This window comes from Pipistrellus hanaki, assembly GCF_964339955.1.
Source record: "Pipistrellus hanaki genome assembly, chromosome: 3".
Classification (NCBI taxonomy): Eukaryota; Metazoa; Chordata; class Mammalia; order Chiroptera; family Vespertilionidae; genus Pipistrellus; species Pipistrellus hanaki.
In genome coordinates, this window is record NC_140505.1 from 106,367,482 (window position 1) to 106,392,448 (window position 24,967).

At 49.8% G+C, this 24,967-nt stretch overlaps 2 protein-coding genes across 7 annotated transcripts in view; one reads left to right on the forward strand and one right to left on the reverse strand.

Moving 5' to 3' along the window:
* Positions 1-1,404: 1,404 nt before the first annotated feature.
* WASHC1 (WASH complex subunit 1) lies at positions 1,405-23,983 on the forward strand. Of its 2 annotated transcripts, none has more exons than XM_084878425.1 (11): positions 1,405-1,534; positions 5,871-6,024; positions 20,411-20,522; positions 20,727-20,873; positions 21,066-21,202; positions 21,454-21,583; positions 21,763-21,964; positions 22,037-22,201; positions 22,488-22,646; positions 23,352-23,420; positions 23,562-23,983. In XM_084878425.1, exons 2-11 carry the CDS (start codon positions 5,876-5,878, stop codon positions 23,699-23,701), a joined length of 1,410 nt encoding a protein of 469 aa, XP_084734551.1. In that variant the 5' UTR covers positions 1,405-1,534; positions 5,871-5,875; the 3' UTR covers positions 23,702-23,983. The 2 variants fall into 2 exon arrangements, with proteins under 2 accessions (XP_084734551.1, XP_084734552.1); XM_084878426.1 differs by having other exon boundaries at positions 1,415-1,543.
* DDX11 (DEAD/H-box helicase 11) overlaps positions 23,980-24,967 on the reverse strand; it is a 30,278-nt gene continuing 29,290 nt past the window's right edge. For all 5 annotated transcript variants that reach the window (XR_014794591.1, XM_084878416.1, XM_084878415.1 and 2 more), the window contains one exon: positions 23,980-24,925. Coding sequence is in view for 4 of the 5 variants with exons in the window: in XM_084878416.1 (XP_084734542.1) it covers positions 24,896-24,925 (30 nt within the window). In the remaining variant the exon portion in view is untranslated. The remainder of the gene's footprint in view (positions 24,926-24,967) is intronic.

The window sequence follows — 24,967 nt, forward strand, 5'->3', positions numbered from 1 at the left end:
CTTGATTTTTTTTGAGGGAACATTTACATAACATAAAATTTACTATTCTAACCATTTTTAAGTGGCATTAAGTACACTCACATTGTTTTGCAACTATCACCACTAATCTCCAGAATTTTTTCATCATCCCAAGCTGGCATGTCATAGAAAATCAGAGCTAACAAAAAAAAAAAAAAAAAAAAAAGGAAAAGAAAAGAAAAAAGAAAAAAGAAAGGAAGGAAAGAAGGAAGGAAGGAAGGAAGGAAGGAAAGAAGGAAGGAAGGAAGGAAGGAAGGAAGGAAGGAAGGAAGGAAGGAAGGAAGGGAGGGAGGGAGGGAGGGAGGGAGGGAGGGAGGAAGGAAGGAAGGAAGAAAACCAGAAGTGTTCAGCAGTTAAAGAGGTGAAAACAGATTTTTATCAGAACTTTGCAACAGGAGAAAAGTGACCTCAGTATAGAACAGGAGTCAATTCCGAATATAATGTGAACAAACGGGGATTTATAGCAAAGAGACGGCTCAGTGGTCCTGGATGGAAAATTACTCAGAGCGTGAAGTAATTTTGCAAAACTGACCTGCCTGGATTCTTGCTGAAGGCAGGCCAGGGTGACCAGATATCCTGGGGGACTTGGTCAGATATGTTGGATGATCTGATGCAGAGGGTGGGGGATCCTCACTGTAATTCGGAGATGCAAGAGGCCCCTCTCTGGAAGAGGAGTCCCAGGAGCCGGCTCAGGTTTGGTCAAACAACCCCTCCCAGCCCACAGGCTTCCCAGCCCTTCCCAGGCTTCCCACCATTCTGCTCTGCCTGTCAACTTGACCCCGCCCACCACCTTGTATAGTAAGTGGAGTCACAGTGCTTTTCCTTTTGTGTCTGACATTTTATTTTATTTATTTTTTTAAAATATATTTTATTGATTTTGTACAGAGAGGAAGAGAGAGGGATAGAGAGCCAGAAACATCAATGAGAGAGAGTCACCGATCGGCTGCTTCTTGCGCACCCCACGCTGGGGATATGCCCGCAACCAAGGTACATGCCCTTGACCGGAATCGAACTCGGGACCTTTCAGTCCCCAAACCGACGCTCTATCCATTGAGCCAAAACGGTCTCGGCACATTATTTTATTTTTAAAGGGGGATGGAACGAAGGGAATTCCATGGGGAGAACGACCCACGGAATTAAGACAAGGAAATAAAAGACGTTTTAAATCAGTGAGTCTGGGGCGAGGGGAAGGCTGTTTCCGCGCCGGCGCTGGGGGTCGGGGACAGGAAGCCCGCGGGGCCAGGAGCCCAGCCGCGTCAGAGGGAGGGGAGGGGGCGGAGGCGGTGCCGGGCCGCCGCCGGAGCTCCCAGCCGGCCGGGCAAGGGCGGGGCGGACGGCGGGGCGGGGCGGGGCGGCGCCGGGCGAGGGGCGGGGCGGGGCGGGGCTCCGCAGCGCGGGCGCAAGCTGCGTCCTCGCGCGGCGGACGGACCGCGAGCCCCGCGCCCGGTGGACTATCGACGGCGCCATTCGCCCCGCCGTCGCTCGCCCGGGAGCGGCGTCCCGGCTCCTCCCACTAGTAAGACGGGTCTGCACCGCCGCGGGCCCCGGCTCCTCTGCCCGAGCGCCCGGCCCCCGCGGCCCCCGCCCCGCAGCGAGGCCGAGCCGGCGCTGGAGGCCCGCGGGGACCGGCCGGGCTGCAGGCCGCGGCCTCACTTCCCCCGCGGCCCGCCCGCCCCTCACGCGCCTTCCGCCCGCGGGCTGGGCTCCGGCCCGGCCCTCCGGGAGCCGGGGTCCCAGAGGGTGTGCAGGGAGGACTCCAGGCGCTTCCGAAATTATAACCGGCGCTATAGGGACGGGAGGGGGTCGGTTCATTTCCTGAAAGAGGCCGTAGTTCCTACCAGATTCTCTTAGTGCTGTTCCTTAGGAATGTGTGAGGCACAGATGTGATCCTAAAAGTAAAAAGAGCCCAGTAAGAAATTAATTAACGTCGCCCGGACTCGGTTGGTTGGAGTGTCATTCCGGTCGGGGCACATAACCAGGTTGTGGGTTCGATCCCCTGTCGCGCGCGGGAGGCAACCGATGTGTCTTCTCTTATCCACTTCCCTCCCACCTCCTTCCTCCCTCTGAAATCAATAAAAACGCATCTTCGGGTGAGGATGAAAAATAAATAAATAAATAAATAAATAGAAGTAAAAAGAAACAAGTGATATTAATTTAGTTATATGTTTTATTTAACTCAGTATGGCTGAAATATGATCATTTCAGCATGTAATCACTATATTTACAGTCGTTCCCGACTTACCCCCGGTTTCGCTTTTCATGGTCTCAGTTATCCTGGGTCAACCACAGTTTGCCAATATTAAATGGAAAATTTCGGAAATAACTCACAAATTGTAAGTTGCACCCCGTTTTGAGGGGCATATTGAAATCTCAAAGGTGTCCCCCTCTAGTTGCTCCCCACCCCTTAGTCACTTAACAGCTGACGAGGTTATCAGGTCACCTGCAAGGGGCCACCCACAGTGCTTGCATTCAAGCAACCTTTATTTTGCCCCGAAGCCATTAAGATGATCTTTAAAAAAAAAAAAAAATTATATATATATTGATTTTTTACAGAGAGGAAGGGAGAGGGATAGAAAGCTAGAAACATCGACCAGCTGCCTCTTGCCACCAGGGATGTGCCCGAAACCAAGGTACATGCCCTTGACTGGAATCGAACCCGGGACCTTTCAGTCCGAAGACCAACGCTCTATCCACTGAGCCAAACCAGTTTTGGCGATTCAGACAAACTTTTATTACAGTATCTTGTTATAATTGTTTCATGATTGTTATTATTAATAATTTCTTACTGTGCCTAATTTACAAATCAAACTTTATCATAGATATGTATGCATTAAAAATATCATGTATAAGGGTTCAGCATTATCTGTGGTTTTAGCCAACCACCTAGGGTCTTGAAACATATCCCTCATGAATAAGGACTATAAAATACTTTGAGATTTCTTGCATCTTTTTTCCTGTTACGTATTTTAAATTCTGTGTATGTCTTACACTTATGCTACAACTCAGTTCAGACTAGCACATTTCAGGTGCTCCATCCCACATGTAGCTCGTGGCTACCATGTTGGACAGCATAAGTCTGAGGGTCTCAGTCCAAACTCCTTGCCATGGTATTGTGTTTTTCATAATCTGGCCTATCTTTATCTCTCTTTTTCCTGCTACTTGGTCAAGGATCGTTATACCCTCAGCACTCAAAGCACTTCCTTTGTTCAAGCTGTCCTTCTACCTGGAATGCTCTCTCTGGGCCCTTTAGGGAAGTAGAGCTTCTACTGAGGCCTTTCCTGACTCCCATAACCGCAAAAGGGTTCGCCACACCTTCCTCATGGCTGGAGTAGAGCACTTCTCCTATGCTGCTGAATTGTTCTTGGGGCCATCTCCATAGCTAGTATACCCTCCTAGTCATCTTTGTTGTGATCATGGCGGGCACCTAATAGTTTCCAATCAGTAGATGTTTGCAGTCAGAATGAGTAAACTACCAATCAGTTATACTCATTTTTTAAATTTTTGAATGGATCTGTTACTTTCTTGTCCTGGAGATTTGTGCCTGGATTACTTCCTTGTACATAAGTGTACATACACACAGACATGTGGTAAATAACCTCAGAAATGCATTTCACGATGTGCTCTGCCCTGGCCAGTATGCTTAGTCGTTAGAGCGTCAGCCTACACACCATAGGGTCTCACGTTTGATTATTGGTCAAGGGCATGTGCTTGGGTTGCAGGTGCATCCCCAACACCTATTAATAGTATGTGAGGCAACCGATCAATATTTCTCTGTCTCTGTATCTCTCTTCCTCTCTCCCTTTTTTCTTCCCTTCCTTCCACTCTCTAAAAAAAATCAATGGGGAAAATATCCTTTGGTAAGGATTAACAGCAACAGCAACAACAACAAAAATGATGTGCACAGAAAAGTGTCTTCTGCTTTTAATCCCCTCCCCATCTTAAAGAAGGGAAAATTGAGGTACAGAACTGTTAGGATGGCCAGCAAATTTGCATTGATATAAATACAAAGACCCTAGCCAGTTTGGCTCTGTGGATAGAGCGTCAGCCTGAGGACCAAAGGATCCTGGGTTCGATTCCAGTCAAGGGCACATACCTTGGTTGCAGGTTCCTCCCCAGCCCTGCAACTGAGGTGTGTGTAAAATCAATGGAAAATTATACTTTAATGAAGTTTAAAACGCACACACACACACACACATACACACAAACACACACGGTAGGATTCTCCTTGAAAGGAATGGGATTCCTTCTAGAATTCCTAGATTCTTCAGATAGTAATTACTGGCCCCACCTCGGTCATTTGATAGGAGGGAAGTGAGGCGATGAGGAGGTAGCACTGGGCTCTGATAAGGATTCAAGGCAGGTCAAGTCTGAGAAACTGAGGATGTCTTTTTATATATATATATATTTTTAATATATTTTATTGATTTTTGTACAGAGAGGAAGGGAGAGAGATAGAGAGCTAGAAACATCAATGAGAGAGAGTCATCGATCAGCTGCCTCTTGCACATCCCCTACTGGGGATATGCCCTTGACCGGAATGGAACCCGGGTCCCTTCAGTCCCCAAGCCGACTCTCTATCCATTGAGCCAAACCAGTTTCTGCTAAATGAGGATGTCTTTACTGGAAGACAAGTTGGAGAGCAGAGCAATAGTCTCAGAGGACGAAAAGTGCTGGCCTGAGAAGGGTAGGAGGCAAGTAGGGTAGAAGGAAGGGCTGGGAAGGCCGGCAGAGGGAGCAAAGGAGTAAGCACACCTGCTTGTTGAAGATGTTGGTGTGATACATTAGGGCTAACTACTTAGCAGTGACCCTCTCTATGTGTAGAATGGGAAATAGAGTCAGATATTCAGAGAAGGCAAGCAACTTACACAAGGTCACATAGCACTTCAAGCCCTCCCTAAGCCCTCTCTGCCACATTCACTCGGCCCCACTCACACCTCTTTGCAACCAGGGGCCCCTACATGGTGCCTAGGAAAACAGGTGTGGGGCACAGTGCCAGGCCTGATTAGTGTCTTCCTCACCATCTTCTTCCAAGGGGCTGTGATTAGGCCTATTTATAGGGGCCCAGTGCCTTAATATTCTGCCTGGTGCATCTCTTGCCAATCAAATCTGTGCTGTCTGCAGTGTGATTGCTGCTTTAGTGACACCAGGGAGTGGAGTTAATTAAACCCAGTATAAATAGACTCTGCCCTGTCTTACAATTCAAACGAGTGTTTTTCCTTCCTGTTTCCCACACCCACATGCCCCTTCTTCCTGGCCCCCTTAGCTCTAGCCTTGATGAGCAGAACTTGGACACTTATACCTAGAGTCATGAGCCATTGCCTGTCCTGTCTCAAGAACAGGCCCTCAGTCCCTCAGAGGCCAAAGTGAGAGGAACTCAGGAGTCCACCTTCTCTGGTTTTCAGACATGGGTGCCATTTGGTAGTTAACTGTGGCAATCCTCCCTCCTCCCATCCAAATGTATTCTGCTCCCAGGCTTTTTTTCATCTGCAACAAGGGTTTCTTTCTTGTTCTCCAGGCTGAGGAGGATGGAATGAGATAACGTAAAATGAGGGTGTCTAGCATGGTCCTAAGCAACTTACGGGGTCAGTCAGTGTTACACCTCAGAACACTTCTCATCAGCCTCTGTTGTCCCTACCAATTTCCCTCCTTCATTCACTCAGTAAGCACAGAAGACCAGCTCCTGTGGGTTTCTGGCCTCCCACCAAACACTGTCCCCTACTCCCCGCCTGTACAGGTTGGACTTGTAGGGTGGGGCTGTGCTGTCTTCTCTGTACCTTGCCTTGTGGTAGGTGGGGGTGGGTGAGTGTGTGGCACTCACCCACAAGTCCTAATGCTCTGGTTCCCACCCACAGGTATCATGACTCCCATGAGGACCCAGCACTCATTGGCAGGACAGACCTACACAGTGCCCCTCATCCAGCCTGACCTGCGGCGGGAGGAGGCCATCCAGCAGGTAGCAGATGCCCTGCAGTACCTACAGAAGATCTCTGGAGACATCTTTAGCAGGTGGGTGCTGCCACCCAATCCCACCTGATCAGGGGCTTCTCCCTATCCTGGGCAGTCATTCTCTCTATTCCTCGGAAGGCACCCTTTAGAAGCAGCCCTTCTGGTGATGCTTGGCCCTGGGGGCACCAAGCTGGCTTCCCTGTGCCCAAGGGGCCCCGCTTAGAAGCTTGTTCTCATAAGTGCTCATAAGAGCTACCTAATGTTCCCTTAGCCCCCTGGGTTCCCTGTTGCCCCACAGGCCCTGATGGTGATAGTGCTCTCCTAACTCATCCTCTTCCTGCCATTGGGGGCCCTGTTCCTTCACTTATTCCTGCAGTTAGCAAATACATATTGAACATTTCTTGTGTGCAAGGCACTGCTACTCTCCTTAGTCACAGTGGTGAATAAGGCAGTGCTCTGGCCAACTAGAGGATGTGCTCTGGCAGGAAAGATAGACTGTAATTAATCAATTGTGTGTTAGTTTTTAAATTACAATTGTAATAAGACATATTTTCATTTTTTTTACTAGAGGCCCAGTGCATGAAATTTGTGAACAGGGAGAGGATGTCCCTTAGTCCGGCCTGTGCCCTCTCATAATCTGGACCCCTTGGGTAGGGTCTTGAGGCCTGGCCGGTGATCAGGGCCTATTGGGGCCAAATGCTGTCACCACCCCTGCTGCTGCCACTGCTTGCCATCTGTGCAGCACTGTCCCTAACCCCACCCACACCCCAGCCACCCCGCCACTGGTCGCCTCCCTCTGAGAGTAACAGGCGTGGGGTGCGATTGCTTGGCTGGTCTGGGCCTCCCTCTGAGGAGTGATCACTGGCTGGCCCTGTACACCTGCCACAGTGTTGCTGGCTGAGTAGCCTGGGCCTCCCGCTGCAGGGCGATCGTGGGGTGATGGGGGCCCCACCAATCACAGAGCACCCACACCAGTGCATGTCATAGCATGGTTATCTGGACGGTCATTCTGCTGTTTGTTCATTCAGTCAGTTTGCATATCACACTGTTATTATTCCATCCAATAAAGGGAATATGCAAATTGAGGGTCACTCTGACAAAGATGGCAGTGGCTCAGCCAGGATGCTTGCATCATTGCCACAGTGATGATGCAGGCGTTCCGCCCAGCCCTGCCTCCGCTCCCTGTGGGCAGCATGCGCAGAGAGCATCTGGGCAGGGAAGCGGGCCGGCAGAGGGTGGCCTATACTCCCCACATGAGACAGAGGTGGCAGCTGTGAGCGTGCCAAGCGAAGCCTGCAGGCTGAGCTGAAGTAGTGCCTGCAGGTCATCAGCGGTCAGGAGTGGCTGCACAAGTCCCGCCTTCTGGCCCAGAAGGTGTGCAGTGGATCGTAGGGACAGTCATTCGTCGTGGTGGGCCAGATTGACATCCTCCTGGCCATTCCACAGGGGTTTGTGGATCTGCACAGCCGCAGGCCTCCAGTTTGTGCATCCTCTCCTCCCCCTCTGGCGGGCGAACGTCCCCCAGTGTGCTGTCACCCACATGTGCCTGCAACAGTCCTGGACCATGGTGCTCACAAGTTTCTCCCCTGCCCCTCCGCTGCACTTCCATCAACCCCAGCATGCCTACATCCCCCACAGGACATGTGCACGTCCACTCCGGCACGCTCACGTCCTTTGGAGAGTGTCCGGGTGTTCTCGGTGCTGAAGGCGGGTGCCTGTGAGATGACAGTGAGAGGGCGGAGTGGTGATGCCCTGCTCCTGCGGAGGCCAGTGCAGTGATGAGATCACCTCCGTGGGGCTAATGCAGGTGCTGAGGCGGGAGCAGGTGCGGACAGACACACCTGGGGGCGCAGGCGGCCCTCGCTGAGGTGCCTTGAGTCAGCGTTCAAGATCGGGACCCAGAGGAGGCAAGGAGTTCTGTCCTCTCAGTGAAACGGTGGGATAGTCAGGGCGACTGCAGGGGAGGAATGTGCACTTTGGGAGCCGGCACCCCTGAGCGAAGGCTGCCCTGACTGAGCCTCACTCGCCTGGAGCCTAGCGCACTCCTGCCCAGCAGCAAGTGCTTTTCCGAGTTAACGAAAGAAAATATTGATTCTCCTGCTGCACGTGAAGGTGGAAAGTGCAGTGGGGAGTGAGTGAGGTTCCCTGTCTGGGGGTTCCAGATCCGTTATTGGTTCCTTTCACCACTGACTAGAGATATACAGGGTGTCCCCCCAAATGTATACACACTTTGAATACCTATTAATTTCAATGGATTTAAGCATGAAAAGAAAGAAACAACAATGGAGCTGTCGTCTGGTAAAATTGCGGGTACAAACCGGCAGTTGGACATTCCAGATTGGAGAGGGTGCAGAACAGACTGCACGAATTTCATACACCAGGTCTATAGTTAAAGATAATTCTTTATTGTTGCAAGTATTACATATTGTATATCCCCCTTTTCTCCCCATTGATTCCCTCCAGCCAACACCTCCTTCCACCCCAGGCCTTCAGCACCCTATTGTCTGTATCCATGGATTATGCATATATGCAGTCTTGGTTGAATACCTCTCACACTCCTCCTCCCCCTCCCCCCAGCTTTCCTCTGGAATTCTGCACTCTGTTCCGTGCTTCCATGTCTCTGGATCCACTCAGTTCATCAGTTTATTTTGTTATTTAGATTCCACATATGAGTGCAATTATGTGATACTTCTCTTTCTCTGACTGACTTATTTCACTTAGCTTGGTACCCTCCATGCTATCTCAATGGTTAAGAGATTCTTTTTTTTTAACTGCTGTATAGTATTCCATAGTATAATGTACCACAGCTTTTTTATCCACTCACCTACTGATGGGCAGTTGGGCTGTTTCCAAGTATTAGCTATTATAAATTATGCTTCTATGAACATAGGGATGCATACATTCTTTCTGATTGGTGTTTCTGGTTTCTTAGGATATATTCCTAGAAATGGGATCACTCAGTCAAATGGCAGTTCCATATTTAATTTTTTGAGGAAACTCCATGCTGTTTTCCATAATGGCTGCACCAGTCTGCATTCCCACCACCAAATTCAACAAAAATGTACTAGGGTTCCCTTTCCTCCACATCCTCACCAGCACTTGTCATTTGTTGATTTGTTGATGATAGCCATTCTGACAGGTGTGAGGTGATACCTCATTGTCATCTTAATTTGCATCTCTCTGATGATCAGTGACTTTGAGCATCTATAATAATTAAAGCGTAATATGCTAATTAGACCAGGTAGCCTAATGATCTTCTGGACATCATTCCAGATGTCCTTCCGGACGAAGCCGCGGTGGCAGCGGTAGAGGCAGAGGCAGTTAGGGGAGGTCAGGAAGGCAGGCAGAGTGGTTAGGGATGATCAGGCAGGCAGGCAGGTGAGCGGTTAGGAGCCAGCAGTCCCAGATTGTGAGAGGGTGCAGGCTGGGCTGAGGAGCCCCCTACTCCCCCTCTCCCGCCGCCCCCCTTTGTGCACCTGGCCTCTAGTTTTTCATATGTCTCTTGGCCATCTATATGTCCTCTTTGGAGAAGTTCTATTTAGGTTTTATACCCATTTTTTAATTGGATTGCTGGCCTTCCTTTTGTTAAGTTGTATGAGTTCCTTATATATTTTGGATATTAATCCTTTATCAGATGTATCATTGCCAAATATGTTCTCCCATACAGTGGGCTCTCTTTTCATTTTGTTGATGGTTCCTTTTGCTATGCAAAAGCTTTTTATTTTGATGTAGCCCTATTTATTTATTTTCTCCTTAGATTCCTTTGCCTAAGGAGATGTATCTGTGAACATCTGCTACTAGAGATGTCTGAGATTTTGCTGCCTATGGATTCTTCTAGGATTTTTTTGGTTTCATAACTGACATTTAAGTCTTTTATCCATTTTGAATTTATTCTTTTGTTAAGTTTGTGGTCTAGTTTCATATTTTTTTTTTTTTTGCATGTGTCCAATTTTCCCAACATAATTTATTGAAAGTGACTCTCTTGACTCTGTTGTATGCTCTTGCTTCCTTTGTCAAATATTAATTGAGCATAATGGCTTGGGTCAATTTCTGGGTTCTCTGTTCTGTTCCATTGACCTACATGCCTGTTCTTGTGACAGTACCAGGCTATTTTGATTATAGTAGCTTTGTAGTGTAACTTGAAAATCTGGTATTGTGATTCCTCCAACTTTGTTTTTCTTTCACAGAATTGCTGCAGCTATTCGGGGTCTTTTTTGATTCCATATAAATTTGGGGGGAGTTTGTTCTAGCTCTGTGAATTATGCCGTTGGTATTTTAGTAGGGATTGCATTGAATCTGTAGATTGCCTTGGGTAGTTTGGACATTTTAATGATGCTGATTCTATCAACCCATGAACACAGTATATTCTTCCACTTGTTTATATCTTCCTCTATCTTTTTTTTTTTTTTTTTTTAACATCCTGTAGTTTTTCGAGTACAGTTCTTTTGCCTCCTTGGTTAGGTTTATTCCTAAGTATCTTAATTTTTTTGTTGATTGGTAAGTGGGATTCTTTGTTTAGTTTCTCTTTCTGATAATTCATTATTGGTTTATAAAAAAGCCATTGATTTTTGGGTGTTGATTTTGTATCCTGCTACATTGCCAAATTCATTTATTAGATCTAGCAGTTTTTGGTGGAGTTTTTAGGGTTTTCTATATACAATATCATGTCATCTGTGAATAATGAGAGTTTTACTTCCTTATTTCCAATTTGGATGCTTCTTATTTCTTCTTGTCTGATTGCTGTGACTAGGACTTTCAGTACTATGTTGAATATGAGTGGTGAAAGCAGACATCCCTATCTTGTTCCTGTTCTTAAGGGAAATGCTTTTAGTTTTTGCCCATTAAGTATAATATTGCCTGTAGGTTTGTCACATATGGCTTTTATCATGTTGAGATATGCTCCCTCTAGTCCTTCTTTGCTGAGAGTTTTTATCAAAAATGGATATTGGATTTTTTCAAATTCATTAAGATCTATTTTTAAATAATTTTGTAATATTTATATAGCATTAACCACATACCATCATTGATCCAAAGTGCATTAATTCATTTAACCCTCACAACAACTTTATGAGGCGCTACTGTTGTTATCTCCATTTTATAGATGAGGAAACTGAGGCACAGAATGACTAAGAGACTTGCCCAAGTGGCAGAGCCAGGGGTCACACCCAGGTATGGTGACTCTAGACCAGGGGTCTTCAAACTACGGCCCACGGGGCACATTCAGCCCCCAGGAGAGTCTGATCCTGCCCGCCAGGTTTTTTGGGCAGTGAGCGCAGCCAAGGTGTTACAGTAGGAATTAGTAGTTCATATAGTCCGGCCCTCCAGCTCTCTGAGGGACCGTGATCTGGCCCCCACTTTAAAAAGTTTGAGGACCCCTGCGACACGAGTTCTTACTGTCTTATGAGAAGGGAAGGTGGTTGCCTTGAGAGTTATTAATGGGAAGCCTGACTTAGCTTGGGGGAATCAGAGGAGGCATATGTAGGGAAGAAGATGCATGGTAAAATCTGATGGGTGAGTGGGAGTTATTGTGAATGGGTAGGTTGGGAAGAAGAATGTTCCAAAAAGAAAGAAGTACATGAGCTAAAGCTCTGAGGTGGGAAGGACTTGACTGGAAGCCAGTTTGGCTGGAGTACATGAGCTAAAGTCAGTGTCGGGGTCGCCTCATGAAGCTGGTGTAGAGGCAGAGCCTTAGTGGTATTTGGCGATTTGGAGTTGATGAGTGGCAGCTTTTTGTTTACTCCAGTGCTAATCTAGCACAGTCCTTAAGCTATAATGATTTTTCACTCGATGTTTATTTAACACCAGAGGCCTGATGCATGAAACTTGTGCTCAGGTCGAGGAGTGGGGTGATGGTGTCCCTCAGCTCCACCTGTGGCTTCTTGCAATCAGGGACTCCTCACTCCTAATCGCCCGCCTGCTCACTCCTTACTGTTTGGCTTGCTGTTCCTTACTGCCCACTTGCTCACTCCTTACTGCTTGGCTCGCAGTTCCTTAGTGCTGCCACGGAGGTGTGAGAGGCTCCCGCCACCACTGCTTCACTCGCCAGCCATGAGCCCAGCTTCTGGCTGAATGGTGTTCCCACAGTGGGAACATACTGACTACCAGGGGGCAGTTCTTGCATTGAGCATCTGCCCCCCTGGTGATCAGTGCACATCATAGCGACTGGTCGTTCTGGTTGTTCCGCCATAATTGTTGCTGGGCTTTTATATATGTAGATGAGTTACTAGGGTGTTTGCTATTTCCTTGCAAAGGTCCCAGGTTTTGTCCTGTCTTTCTCTGGCCATAAGCAACTGGAGATGGGCTTAGATCTTCTTTCTGAGTGCCCCCATCATGCCACACATGGGAACCCTTTATTCCACCAGTGTAAAGGTTTTGACTGCCTGACTCAGGTTGATCTCCTAGTCCAAGTCATCCCTCACCCTACCCCCTGCTTGCACCCCAGTCCAGGAATCCCCTTCTGCATCACCAGGTGACCTCTTCCTCCTCCATCAGTTGTGAGTCCACCTCTTCCTAAAGTCCTCCCAGGAACAGAGATTGGAGTTCTTGTCTTTAGTTGGATTTGGTATAATCACCAGATCCGCTGGACTCTTGTGTGTGCTGCCTTCCCACCGATGTACCTGCCTGCCTGAGCCTGTCCAGAATGTAAATGTAACGAGGGCACCGATGCCCAAGTGGTTCAGGAGATTGACTCTGGAGCAGGCTGCCTGAGCTCCAGCTGGCTTCCCCATTTGCTTGCTCTGTAACTTTGGGAGAGTTATTTAACTTCTCTAAGCCTTGGTGTTCTCCTCTGTAATGTGGTGATAATAATGGTACTTGTATCTTACAAATAGGATTGTTGTAAAGATTAAGTTAATTAAAACTTGCAAAGAAATTACAGTGCCTGGAATATAGTAAGTATGCAATCAGTGTTCACTCTTAATATCATCTCTGCTCATTTGCCACCTATGGTGGTCCTCTATTAAGCGGCTATCAATAGTTATAGAAAGTGTTTGTGCCCCTTTTGTGCTTATTTTTGTGTTAACTATTTTCAAGGAACACATAAGCAAGAGGACACAGGCCTTAAAGAGCTGTCAGTCCCCGATTATGGCCACCCCATGCCCAGTGATTGAAATATTTGTGTTCCTCACCGGAATTGTGACAGCATGCTTGCCTTTCTCTAAAGAGGGCATTGGATTTATAGCATACTTTAATTTCCTTTCCTGGTATTTGGCTCCTGTAGACAGTTTAGTGGGATGATCTCCAGGGCAGGGATGGTGAGTTGGTTGAGAATGTGTATGGGCCCTCCAAGTATCTGAGGAGGAGAGAATGTCTCTGAGGAGCCCTCAGAACTAGGTTTCAGGTCACCCCAGTGCTGGATCTTGAGGGATTCCAAAGATGTGTATGGCATGGTTCCTGTCCTCAAGGATCTTGTATTTTGGAATAGGAGAGCAGTAGGTCTTGGTTGTTTCTTACTACTAATTACATAGCATAAACTGTGGGCCTCTTAGGACATAGAGTAGAGAGAAATAAGTAAGAATTGACAGCATATTTATCAATTAGAACTTCTTAAACGAGTTTAAGTAAAAAGCAACCAATCAGGAGAGCAGGTTTTGGATGTCATCAGGACTTGGTATTGCTTTCACTCCGTCCCCGCTCTCTGCCTCTGGGTTGGCCCATTCCCAGGCAGGCCTTGCTCTTGTGGTGGCAAGATCACCCCAGTAGGGTCAGAGCTCCCAGGTTCTAGTTCCAGGCCAGCATTTCCTCAGAAATCCCACTCGCCCATTGGCTTAGCGTGGTTCTCTTCTCCATGCCAGAGCCAAATGCTGGGGAGAGAGGGGCATGACACACCGACTGGCTCAGACCTTATCACTGTATTCCCATTATCCTAAGCCCTGGCTTTAGCCCCACCTGAAGCCCACGCTCTGAGTCTGTGGGAGTGAAGGGTTCTGCCACGAAAACAGAGGCTGTTACTCGAAAAAAAGTAGATGGTAGCGAGGAGAATCACATGCCTACTACATGTGATCATGAAAGCCTCCTGAAGGAAAGAGGCATGAATTAGGCCTCAGGAAAGACCGGGTATGGTTGGGCAGGACTGGGAATGCGAGCCTACAGGCCATCTGGTGGGGTCTGGGATTGTGTGCCAAAGGCTTAGAGGCCAGAATGTGGTGTTTCCTGGCTCCCAGAGTACAGACATTGCTGCCTGTCTCATACAGTCAGAACAGAACAGGGTGTGAACTCAATTGACTGTGCATTTGTGGGTCTCACTTCCCTCTCTGCTCACGTGCCCTTGAGAGTTTGCTTCCGGCTTCTTTTCTGCAGTGGGTGTGCTCCATGCGGTGGAGTGGAAGGGAAGAGGATGGGTGAGTAAAAAGTTGAGATAAGAGAGTCAGGGCCCATGGGGACTTCTCTGAACAAGGCAGGACTTTGAGCTTGGTCCAGGAGTTTTAGGGAGCCTGGATAAGGGCTTGAGCAGAGAAGTGATGGGACAGAAGAGTTTTGGGAAGGTTCGCCAAGCAGTGGTCACAGAGTGGACAAGAGGGGCGAGAGTGGCTTCTTTGACCGTTGTGTGGTCGAGGCATGGAAGGGATGAGGCTGCAGTCCAGGGGAATGGTCGACAGGGAGAACTGGATAAGAGACATTTCAAAGGGAATGATGAGGACAAAATGGGAATGAGGATGGGGAAAGGGGTGAATCTGGGATAACTGGAACAGGGGTGGGGAGGGCCTAGACCTAACCTCTCTCTCTGCCCCACCCCATCCTGTAGCAATCAACAGGCAAGGGGGCTTTTCACTTCTAATGGGCTTTTGTGGTGGGATGTGACCTCAGCTTGGGCATTTCCCCCTTAAACATGCTGCTCCTCCTGCTTGTAAACCTTGCAGAAAAGAGACACTTTCTACCTTTCCTCCCCACTGCTCTCCCATTTCAGGCCCAGGCCTGGCCCCTCGGCCCAGTGGAGCCTGGGTGCAGTTCTGCTGGTAGGTGAGCTCATGGCAAATTAGCATTCCAAGCTGGTGTTCCTTCCTCCTGCTTTGCCGCAGTGGGAGCTGTGCAGAGACTGGAGAGAATGACAAGTACCTTACAGGCTCTCCTGAGCCTCTCTTTCCAGCCCAGTCCCAGCTTCTCTGCCCTTTTCACCTGGGAGAAGCCAGGCCCAAAATATCTGCCCAGAGCTGTCATCTTCTGTACAAGATTTAGGTGACGAGCCAGAGGTGTTGCAGTGGCTTGGGAAGAGGAGGTGGGCAGATTCTGCGTGTGGAAGTTGGGGTGCTATCTCTTGCCATTCCTGGCAGCCCACCATGGAACTGCAGCCCCTTCCTCCTGGGCAAGGGTCCATTTTCTCTGCAAAGCCTTTCCTTTCTGTCTACTTCTTACCTCTTCCCCTCCCCCTACCCCCCTCCCTTTTTCTCTCTACTGATTGGCACCTGGTGACTCTCCAGGTTAGGAGGCACTCAATCAGCTGCCTGCATAATTAGCAGATCATTCTTAATTATCCCTGAAAATTATCCCTGTGAGTGGAGAAGATAAAGGTGAAGGCAAGGCCCAGGTTCAGGTCTGCTGCGCCTGGGAACAGGGCAGGCAGGGCAGGAAAGGCAGCAGTTATGGAGGAGGGGGTGCCTCCTTCCCCTCAGCAGCTGCCTCTGCGGACTGGCATGTGATCTGATTGTGAAGAGCTGATCTGATTGTGAGTGGCCATGGCAGCACTGCAGGGGCCATGGGCCTGCCTGGCTTCATAACTGGGGGATGGAGAGTCGGTGTTGGAAGAGTCAGGAGAGGGAGCCCAAGCACTGCCCTGGCCAACTTGTCCCCCTCCCTCTGTCACACCAGCAACAGAGTGGCCCCTAGGTGCCTCCTTGGTGCCTCCCACCCCAGCCCCGGGAGCAACTTATTGTTGCTTTACCCTCCGCCCTCCAAGGTGGTCTCTTGCAAAGTATTTTTCTTCCTGCCTGGAATTTTCTTCTCTGTCTGCCCCACACTGCCTTTTCTGGCTTCCCCTCAGTGTCTAGAGTCCCTCATCCCTCTCTACATCTTAGTAAGAGCAAAGGTTAACCAAATACTTAGGATATGTCATCTAATACAAGAACACTGGACATACATTCATTCATTTTAACTTTTACAACAATTCCATAATATAGAAGTTACTACCACTACTACTATTCAGCCGAAGAAGCTGAAGCATAGGCCTATTAAGTGACTTGCCCAAGATTACTCTGCTACTAAGTAGATTTTAACCCATGTCTATGGTAGATTGCACAAGGCTTCAGAGATAAGCTTGGAAACTGACCTACTTGGAAGCAGGCCACCAAGCCAGGGGATCAGGAATGGCAAACAATTGCCCTTTTGCCACCATCCCCCACCCTCATGGTGGCCATTGCTAATCAGTTATTGCACTCAGTTCCAGCCCCAATGTGGTCTGATAGACCTTCCTAACACAGCCTTCCAAACTATCGCTGCCAGTAGATAATGACACACAAATTGAAAGCTTTCTCATTTATGGCCTGTATTCTCCTCGGCATCATGGGATATGACTGACTGTAAGGGATTAGACTGTCTGGGAGTTTTGTCAACAGACTAGCCATTCCTTTGACTTATAGATTCTTGATAAGAAAAGAACCCAGAAATCATGTCTTCCATTCCCCTGCCCCACACAGGAATCTCCCTTGAAGCATTCCTGACAGGTGGTCATGCAGCTGGAATCTGATTGCTTTGTAAAGCTATGAAAGTTCTTATTTAGAAGTGAGGTCTGCTTCCTTGCAACTCTGCCCCGTGGTCCTAATGCAGCCCTCTGGGGTGACAGAAAATAAGTCTAATTGTTTTTCTAACAGCACTTGTCATAGTTTTGATATTTGGAGAAAATTATCATATTCTGTAAATCATCTCAGGTGTAGCCAGACCTTCAGTTACCTTTGTATGACATAAGTTTGTCACTCAGTACCTGCCTTTGGACATTCATTAACTTCATCACTTTTTATTCAGCCAATGTTTATTACATGGCAGGCACTATCCCCAGTACTAGAGATACAGCAGTGAATAAGGGAAGGGCCTAGAAGGGAATTCAGAGTCCTCTTAAAAAATATATCCAGTATAAAGGAGACAGCTGTGGATGATATTGGTGCCTGGTGTAGATCATTAATTCAGGACTCTTATTTTCTCTGAGGTACCTCTAGGAGAGTGAATGTTCCCTATTTATTAAAAGGTAGAGCCCTGGCCAGTTTGACTCAGTGGCTATAGCATTGGCCCTCCTAATGAAGGGTCTTGAGTTGGATTCCCAATCAAGGGCACATACCTCAGTTGCAGGTTTGATCCCTGGCCCAAGTCAGGGCACATACAGGAGGCAACCAATAGATGTGTGTCTTTCCACATCAATGTTTCTCTCCCTCCCTCCCTCCTTCTCTCTCTCTCTCTCTTCCCCCCTACCCACCCTCGTTCCTCCCACCCATTTCACTCACTCTCTAAAAATCAGTGGGGAAAATATCCTCGGGTGAGGATTAAACACACACACACACACACACACACACACACACACAGTGAAAGAAGGTACAAGAAGCCCTGGCCAGACAGCTCCTTTGGTTATAGCATCCTCCCACTACACTAAAGTTGCAGGTTTGATCAGGGCGCACACAGGAATCAACCAACTGAATGTATAAATAAGTGGAACAACAAGTCAATATTTCTTTTCTCTAAAAATAAATAAATAAAAAAAGGAGATGGGCCAGGAGCTATGAATCCTCACCCGAGGATATTTTTTCCATTGATTTTTAGAGAGAGGGGAAGAGTGAGGGGAGAGAGGGGGGAAGGGGGGGGAGAGGGAGGAAGAGGGAGGGAGGGAGGGAGGGAGGGAGGGAGGGAGGGAGGGAGGGAGGGAGGGAAACATCGATGTGAGAGAGACACATCAATTGGTTGCCTCTCACATGTGCCACAATGCAGGGATTGAATCTGCACCTCAGGTATGTGCCTTTGACTGGGAATTGAACCCACACTGTACAGTAGGCAGGTTGGTGCTCTAACCACTGAGAAACACCAGCCAGGGCTGTATTTCCTTTTTAAGCTTCTTAACATTCTTTTAGCTCATTCTGAGTTTATAGTTAACCAAAACCTCATGCCTTTCTTCATCTGAGCTAGTGTTCAGCCTTCACCTTCTGTATTTGTGCGCTTGACTTTAATCTGAATGCTGGGCTTCCCATTCATCTCTGTCAATTTTATCTTGTTTCTTGCATTCCATCCTTCTGGCCGCAGGATTATTTAAGCCTAGGTTCCATCATGCAGACCATTTTTTACCCTCTCCGTGTGATATCCCCAGTGTTGACTGAGCTGGTCTGGGCCCTGCCAGATACCTTGGTGCAGCCAAAACCAGCCCCTTCTCCTGCAGTGCCCTTCAGAGACTGTTGTTCATCTGGCCCTGATTTTCTCAAGTGTACTCTCCTCCAGCCCCATAGCTCCATCTTGTCTGCAGCATTGTGAGAAGCCGTCCGAATCCTTGCTGACTCAAGATGCACTGTGTTTAAGGTTTTCCCCTGATACACGGATCTAATAACCCTGTCTAAGAAAGAAATGCTGTGAATGTAGAACAGTGCGGGCCCCCAGGACCTGCCTCTTCTTTTTCTTTACAGACCTCTATTTAATAATCCATTCTGGAAATTTGCCAGAGTTTGTTGTTAAGCTTGATGTTTACAGTGTTAAGGAATTGGCTCTTCTCCCCTTAATGGAAGAAGCAGAACAGAGTAGCCTTGATCCATCTCTGGGTCTGATGTCCCTCCCTCTCCACATTGACTCCAAGAGGAGTGGTTACATAACCACTAGGTGCTTCAGCACCCAGGGCCAGTGTGACAGAGGTGGGAACTGGACGAAGCAGCTTGATCAAGTATGCCCACCCAGTGGAAGACCTTTCTCCCTGTGGAAAAGAGGGAGCCCATGCTGGAAAGACAGATGGTTTTGCATTCTCTCATTGGAAACTGCCCTCTTGTTGTCTGTCAGCATTGCTGCCCCACTCAGACCAGTCTGTCAAGGAAAACTAAGCTGCCCTGGGTGCCTGCTTGTGTCCCAGCCCCCACCTCACTCCACCTCTGGCACACGAGGAGCCACATTTTCAGGGACTTTGTCAGGACAGAGACCCTTGGATTGTGAAATTGTCAGATGGAGATGTGGGTTCTTTGGAGGGCCAAAACCCTTTTAGAGTAGGTGGGATGCTTTAGGAAGGCTGGGCCAGTCTTGACTGCTCCTTTCAACTTTTAAATCTCCGAGTCCCTTAACCCTGCAATCTCCCACCGCAGAGCAGTGAGGCCACCCTGCCACCCACAGTATCCTCCCCACCTTTCCCAGGCACTCAACTTGCAACTCTGCCTCATTTCTCCTGCCTCACTATGTGCTCACTCCTGCCGGGTGAATACAAAGATGTGGCCGCTCTGAATGTGGAACTTGGTGGTCATGGGCAGGAACTGGTGTTCTGGGAGGTGGGGGAGCCTATGGAGGGATAGACTGGCACACAAGAGCCAGGGTTAACGCTGCAGCAAGAAGACCCTTGCTGTTGCTGAGTAACGTGGGGACAGCATAAGTGAGGTTTTTAACACCCACGTGCATTTACGTTTAGGGCACATGGGTGTTAGTCATCAGGAACTACAGAGGGGCCTGAAAGGTCCAGCACTGCCCTAGGCACTGGGACTACCCAGGAACAAAGCAGAGTCCTCAGTCCTTCGAGCACATACAGGCAAGAGACACACAATGTCAAGTGCACTGTGGGAGTGGGTGGGAGTTAGGAAGTGACATTTTCAGTTGGGTGCATTTTCAGATTCGATGGTCAGGAAGGCTTCATGAGGGGCTCAGTGAAGTGAAAGAACCAGTTTGTGGGTTTTGGGGGACAGCATTCCATTTGATGCAAATGCCATGCAATAAGAGTTTGGAATGTTTGGGGAATACCAGGGCAGCGGGTGTTGCTGCAGCCAACTGATTGGAGTAGGAAGGAAGGGGAGGAAGCCCATGAGCAGTCAGACCATGGAGAGCCTTGGTCAGGACTGGGGAAGAGTCGTGAACAGGTCTAGGACTTGAATTTAGGTCCAGCCTTGCCTGTCACTCAGTCTTGCTGAACTCTGGTTTCCTTGTCTGTAAATAGGTGACTGTGTCCATGTCAGTCATGAAGATTCTGTCTCTGCTTGCCCCAGCCAGAGGCTGCAAACTCTGGAAGGTGGCAACAATGTCCTTCAGGTGGCATGTCTAGGCACCAGGGTAATTGCTCAGCCCTACCCAGAGCTCCGAGAAACTTAATGCAGTGCATTCTAGACCCTTCAGTTTGGATGATCTTTGAGAGGTCAGCTGAAGAGTTCCAAGATTGACCCTGACAAGCAGATAACATTTTTTTTAAAACCCTTTGTTAAGTCCCCATTTTTTTTCAGCTTTGCTGTTAGACACAGGAGGTATGCAGGAGGCTGCAGGGGTTTGAGGAGCAACCTCAAACTTGTTATTTTTTCTGTGACAGGATCTCGCAGCGAGTAGAGCTGAGCCGGAGCCAGCTGCAGGCCATTGGGGAGAGGGTCTCCTTGGCCCAGGCCAAGATTGAGAAGATCAAGGGCAGCAAGAAGGCCATCAAGGTAGGCTATGTGTCCTTGTGGCTGATGGGCCGTCACAGATAACACATTCTCTACCATATCCCTGTGCCTCTGAGGTTGCCCACATCCCTACCATTACTGTCCAGCCACACCTCAAGCTTTCCTTCTCAGAATCCCCTCATCCCAAGCCTAGGCTTTCTGGAAGTTCTTTTCTGGAAGGACATGTCAGACTCTCTATGTCCACAGGTGTTCTCCAGTGCCAAGTACCCCGCCCCAGAGCACCTGCAGGAGTACAGCTCCATCTTCACAGGTGCCCAGGACTTTGGCCTGCAGAGACGCCCCCGCCACAGGATCCAGAGCAAGCACCGCCCCCTGGATGAGCGGGCCCTGCAGGTCTGATGGGCACCCCCAATTCACACGCTTGCAGGGCGCGACCAGTGGCAAGTGGCAGTACTGGATGTCGGGGAGGAACTAAGGGCCCAGCATAGGGTTCTTCCCCCAAGAGGATTCTGGCGGGATGGGGTGGAGGTCACTGGTCTGGCCCTGTAACCACCACCCCCCTGTCACATTTCTGCCCACCCCCAGGAGAAGCTGAAATACTTCCCTGTGTGTGTGAACACCAAGTTGGAACCTGAGGATGAGGCTGAGGAGGGGCTCGGGGGTCTTCCCAGCAACATCAACTCCGTCAGCTCCTTGCTGCTCTTCAACACCACCGAGAACCTGTATGGCCAGAAGGGGGGCTACAGACGGGGGGTGGGAGCCCTGGCTGGCTTAGTGGGAGACCCCAGGGACATCAGACTCAGATGCAGCAGAAGTCTGCAGCCTGCAAGGCCAGGACAGTTTGCTTTGTCTTGTAAGGCTTGGGAATCCACAGTACAAACTAATTGTGATCCTGATAAAGTAGGAAAGTTAGGTCAGGGCCATGGGCCTGGAACAGATGATAGATCACCTCACCTCCACCTTACCTCTCCAGGTATAAAAAGTATGTCTTCCTGGACCCCCTGGCTGGTGCTGTAACTAAGACCCATGTGATGCTGGAGACAGAGGAGAAGCTGTTTGATGCCCCTCTGTCAATCAGCAAGAGAGAGCAGCTGGAGCAACAGGTAGACTATTCTTGGGTGGGTGGGGGGCATAGGTGGTTGATAATGTGGGGCTCTGCTAGGGTTTTCTAGGCAAGAGGTCCCTTATCCCACCTGAGCCCCACTGATTGCCTTAAGGTCAAATTGCAGGACCCATGACCCCTGCAGCACCCCATCTCACATACCTCCGCCTAATTCTGCAGGTTCCAGAGAACTACTTCTATGTGCCTGACCTGGGCCAAGTACCAGAGATCGACGTGCCGTCCTACCTGCCCGACCTACCAGGCATTGCTGATGACCTCATGTACAGCGCTGATCTGGGCCCTGGCATTGCCCCCTCTGCCCCTGGCACCATTCCAGAGCTGCCTGCCTTCCACACAGAGGTGGCCGAGCCTTTCAAGCCAGGTAAGTGAGAACCACGAATGGGAATTGGGCCACTTTCTTCCCCAGCCACCTTACATTTCTCACTTGTTTCAGACCTAGAAGATGGGGTCCTAACAGCACCTCCACCTCCACCACCTCCTCCTCCCCCTCCCCCGGCTCCAGCGGTGCTGGCCAGCGCTCCCCCGCCCCCACCCCCACCGCAGACTGTGCCCTCTCCAGGTCAAGGTGCCAAGGACGACAGCAGCATGTCTCCTTCAGGTAGGAGCAGCAGTGGGCATGTGTCACGTATAGATCCTCAGCACATGAGTAATGCCCAGGGTCCACCTCTGCAGGGAGGCAGCTAAGCTGGGTGGGGATTGGAGAGGGACCGGTGCCTGGACCCAGGACTTCCTGAGCTCAGGCTTCACCAGCTGGGTTCCTCTTCAGGAACAGCCCCTCCGCACAGCCAGCTGCTGAGGGCTTCTCTGGACCCTACAATTGTGGGCCGGGCAAGGCTACCCCTCAGCCTAGCCCTGCCTGAGCAGCCTTCCTCCCCCACCCCCAGCTCCAGTCCAGGGGGCTCCCAAGGAAGTAGTGGACCCCTCCAGTGGCCGGGCCACCCTCCTGGAGTCTATCCGCCAGGCTGGGGGCATCGGCAAGGCCAAGCTTCGCAGCGTCAAGGAGCGCAAACTGGAGAAGAAGAAACAGAAGGAGCAGGAGCAAGGTGAGGGGACCCTACATCCCTCCAGTAGGGCTCTAAGAAAGGAGCCACCTCTTTACCCACCACCAGACTCCGATAGGGTGCTCCTTGCCACCCATGTCAAAAGGCCTGCCCCGTTCCCCAGGGTGTTTGCTGTAAACCCTGCGTGGCCACCCTAACATCCTTGCCTCTGGGGGAGGGTTCCTGCTGGGCCCTAGAGCCTGCTTTCCTCTAAGCTGGTGGGGGACAGCCTCATCCAGCCCAAACAGGAGAGAATCTCTGCCAGTTGTCTGAGGAAACAGCCAGGACCTGAGATACTTTAGAGACAGAGGACTCTTGGGGCTACGGGTTACTTCTATGACACTTACAGTGTCCTGGATGTCAAGAGTCCTGAGCTTGAGTCCTGGCTTTGCTTCTGAGCTTTGCACTGTGACCCAGGCAAATTGCCCAACATCTCTGAGCTGGTTTCCTCATCCATACTGTGGGGCTGCTTATTCACGCCGTCTCACAGGGTGGCCGTGACAGTGTTACTCAAATGTTACCCATTTTCTCATCAGTGCCCTGGTGCTGGATCCAAGAGCTGTTGGTGACATGTTGGCTGTGGAGGGCTGGGGTGTGTCAGTCATGAAGAAAAAGAGGACAAATGTGACTAAACCCTGAGGTTATCACCAGGAACAGGCTTCACATTGGTCCCTTCCTCCTCCCTCACCTATGGTTTTCCTGTTGCAGTGAGAGCCACAGGCCACGGCGGGGACCTGATGTCGGATCTCTTTAACAAGCTGGTCATGAGGCGCAAAGGTAGGACAGAGCACTGCTGCTTCCCAAGGCCAGGGGTTGGGATGTGTCATACACATTCTGCCTTTTTCTTCCTGTTTCTAAGACTTTAGGGGCTAGGATCCCCAAACAACCCACCCTCTCTTTTCACCTTTTCCCTTCCAGGCATCTCTGGGAAAGGACCTGGGGCCGAGGCCAGCGAGGGGCCAGGAGGAGCCTTCGCCCGAATGTCAGACTCCATCCCGCCTCTGCCTCCCCCACAGCAGCCACCTGGAGAGGAGGACGAGGAGGACTGGGAATCCTAGGGCTCAGCAGCTCCTTCTCACCAAATCAGGCCGAGGCTCTTGTCCTCCTTGGCCTGCGGGCCTCTCAGCCCCTGCTGCCCTGGAGGGATGGGGATCACAGAGGACCACCCAGGTCTGTGCCTGGACCATCTTCAAGGAGCAGAGAGGCTGGCTTCTGAGGGTGGTGGGAGGGGGCCTTTGTTTTCTGCTTGTGCTCTACCTACCTCCTTCACTAGCATGTTCTATTCCCTGAGACTGAGATACAGCAGTACACAGATCAATAAAGAAATATAACAGCATCAACCAACAGTGCACTTTTAATTAAGGAACTACAGCTGTGCAGAATGCAAACATCTCCGAGCCAGGGCCTGTCCTGCTCCCCCTGGTCTCGGGCAAAGGGACAAGGTGCGAGTGGACCAAGCCCCCTCTCTCTGGGGCCAGGGAAGGGAGGTGCAGTCAACAGGGCAGCTGTTGCGGATGGAGAGAGGGATATTTTCACACAGAAAAAAAAGCGTCGCAGGGTAAAAATAGTCCTGCTGAGAGCCTAATGGCCCTTGGTGTAATTGCTGATGCCAGGGGAAGTATCTTGGAGTTTGCTCAAGTGGCAAGAGAGAGAGGAGCCCCACTTACTGGAGGGACCTGGAACCAGCCCAGGAGGTAGCATGCTGTGGAGGGCTGTGGGACAGGTTAGGGCCAGCAGGCGGGGAGCACCACACAGGGCTCTGCTCCCACTTCCAAATGACTTCAGTGCGCGACCTGTCATAGAGGGTGCTTAACCCCCAGGTGGCAGTGGGTCAAAGTAACCAGAAGCCAGAGGGCAGAAGAGCCCAGAACCAGGGGCCGGAAATGGGGAATATTCTTAATTTAGAAGGAAAAGCAAAGGTTTAGAACACTAATTTTAGCTAAAAGGGAAGAGAAGAGGGAGAGGCAGGACAGGCCTGCTCCATCTTGCCGCTGAGAAAAGGGTGCTGAGAAACGAGCACGCACAGACACTGAAGTGGAAGGTGCAGCTTCCACAGCTGCCCATGGAAGGTGGCCGAGGGAGGGGGGGGCTCAACTGGGTGTGTGAACAGCAAGAAAGACCAATTTCAGGGAGGGGAACTGCCCTGGTGTCCAGGAGCCACTGCTTGTTCAGGATCGACCTAATTTTCGCCTACTGGCAACCAGGGATTCCAGAAGGGGCTGGTCTGTACTCCAGATGGGTGCGGCCATCCCTCAGCAAAGGCCAGACTTCTTGTGATGAAACTGGGGAGACAGGGAAAGACAGTGAAACTCTAGGTGGGGATC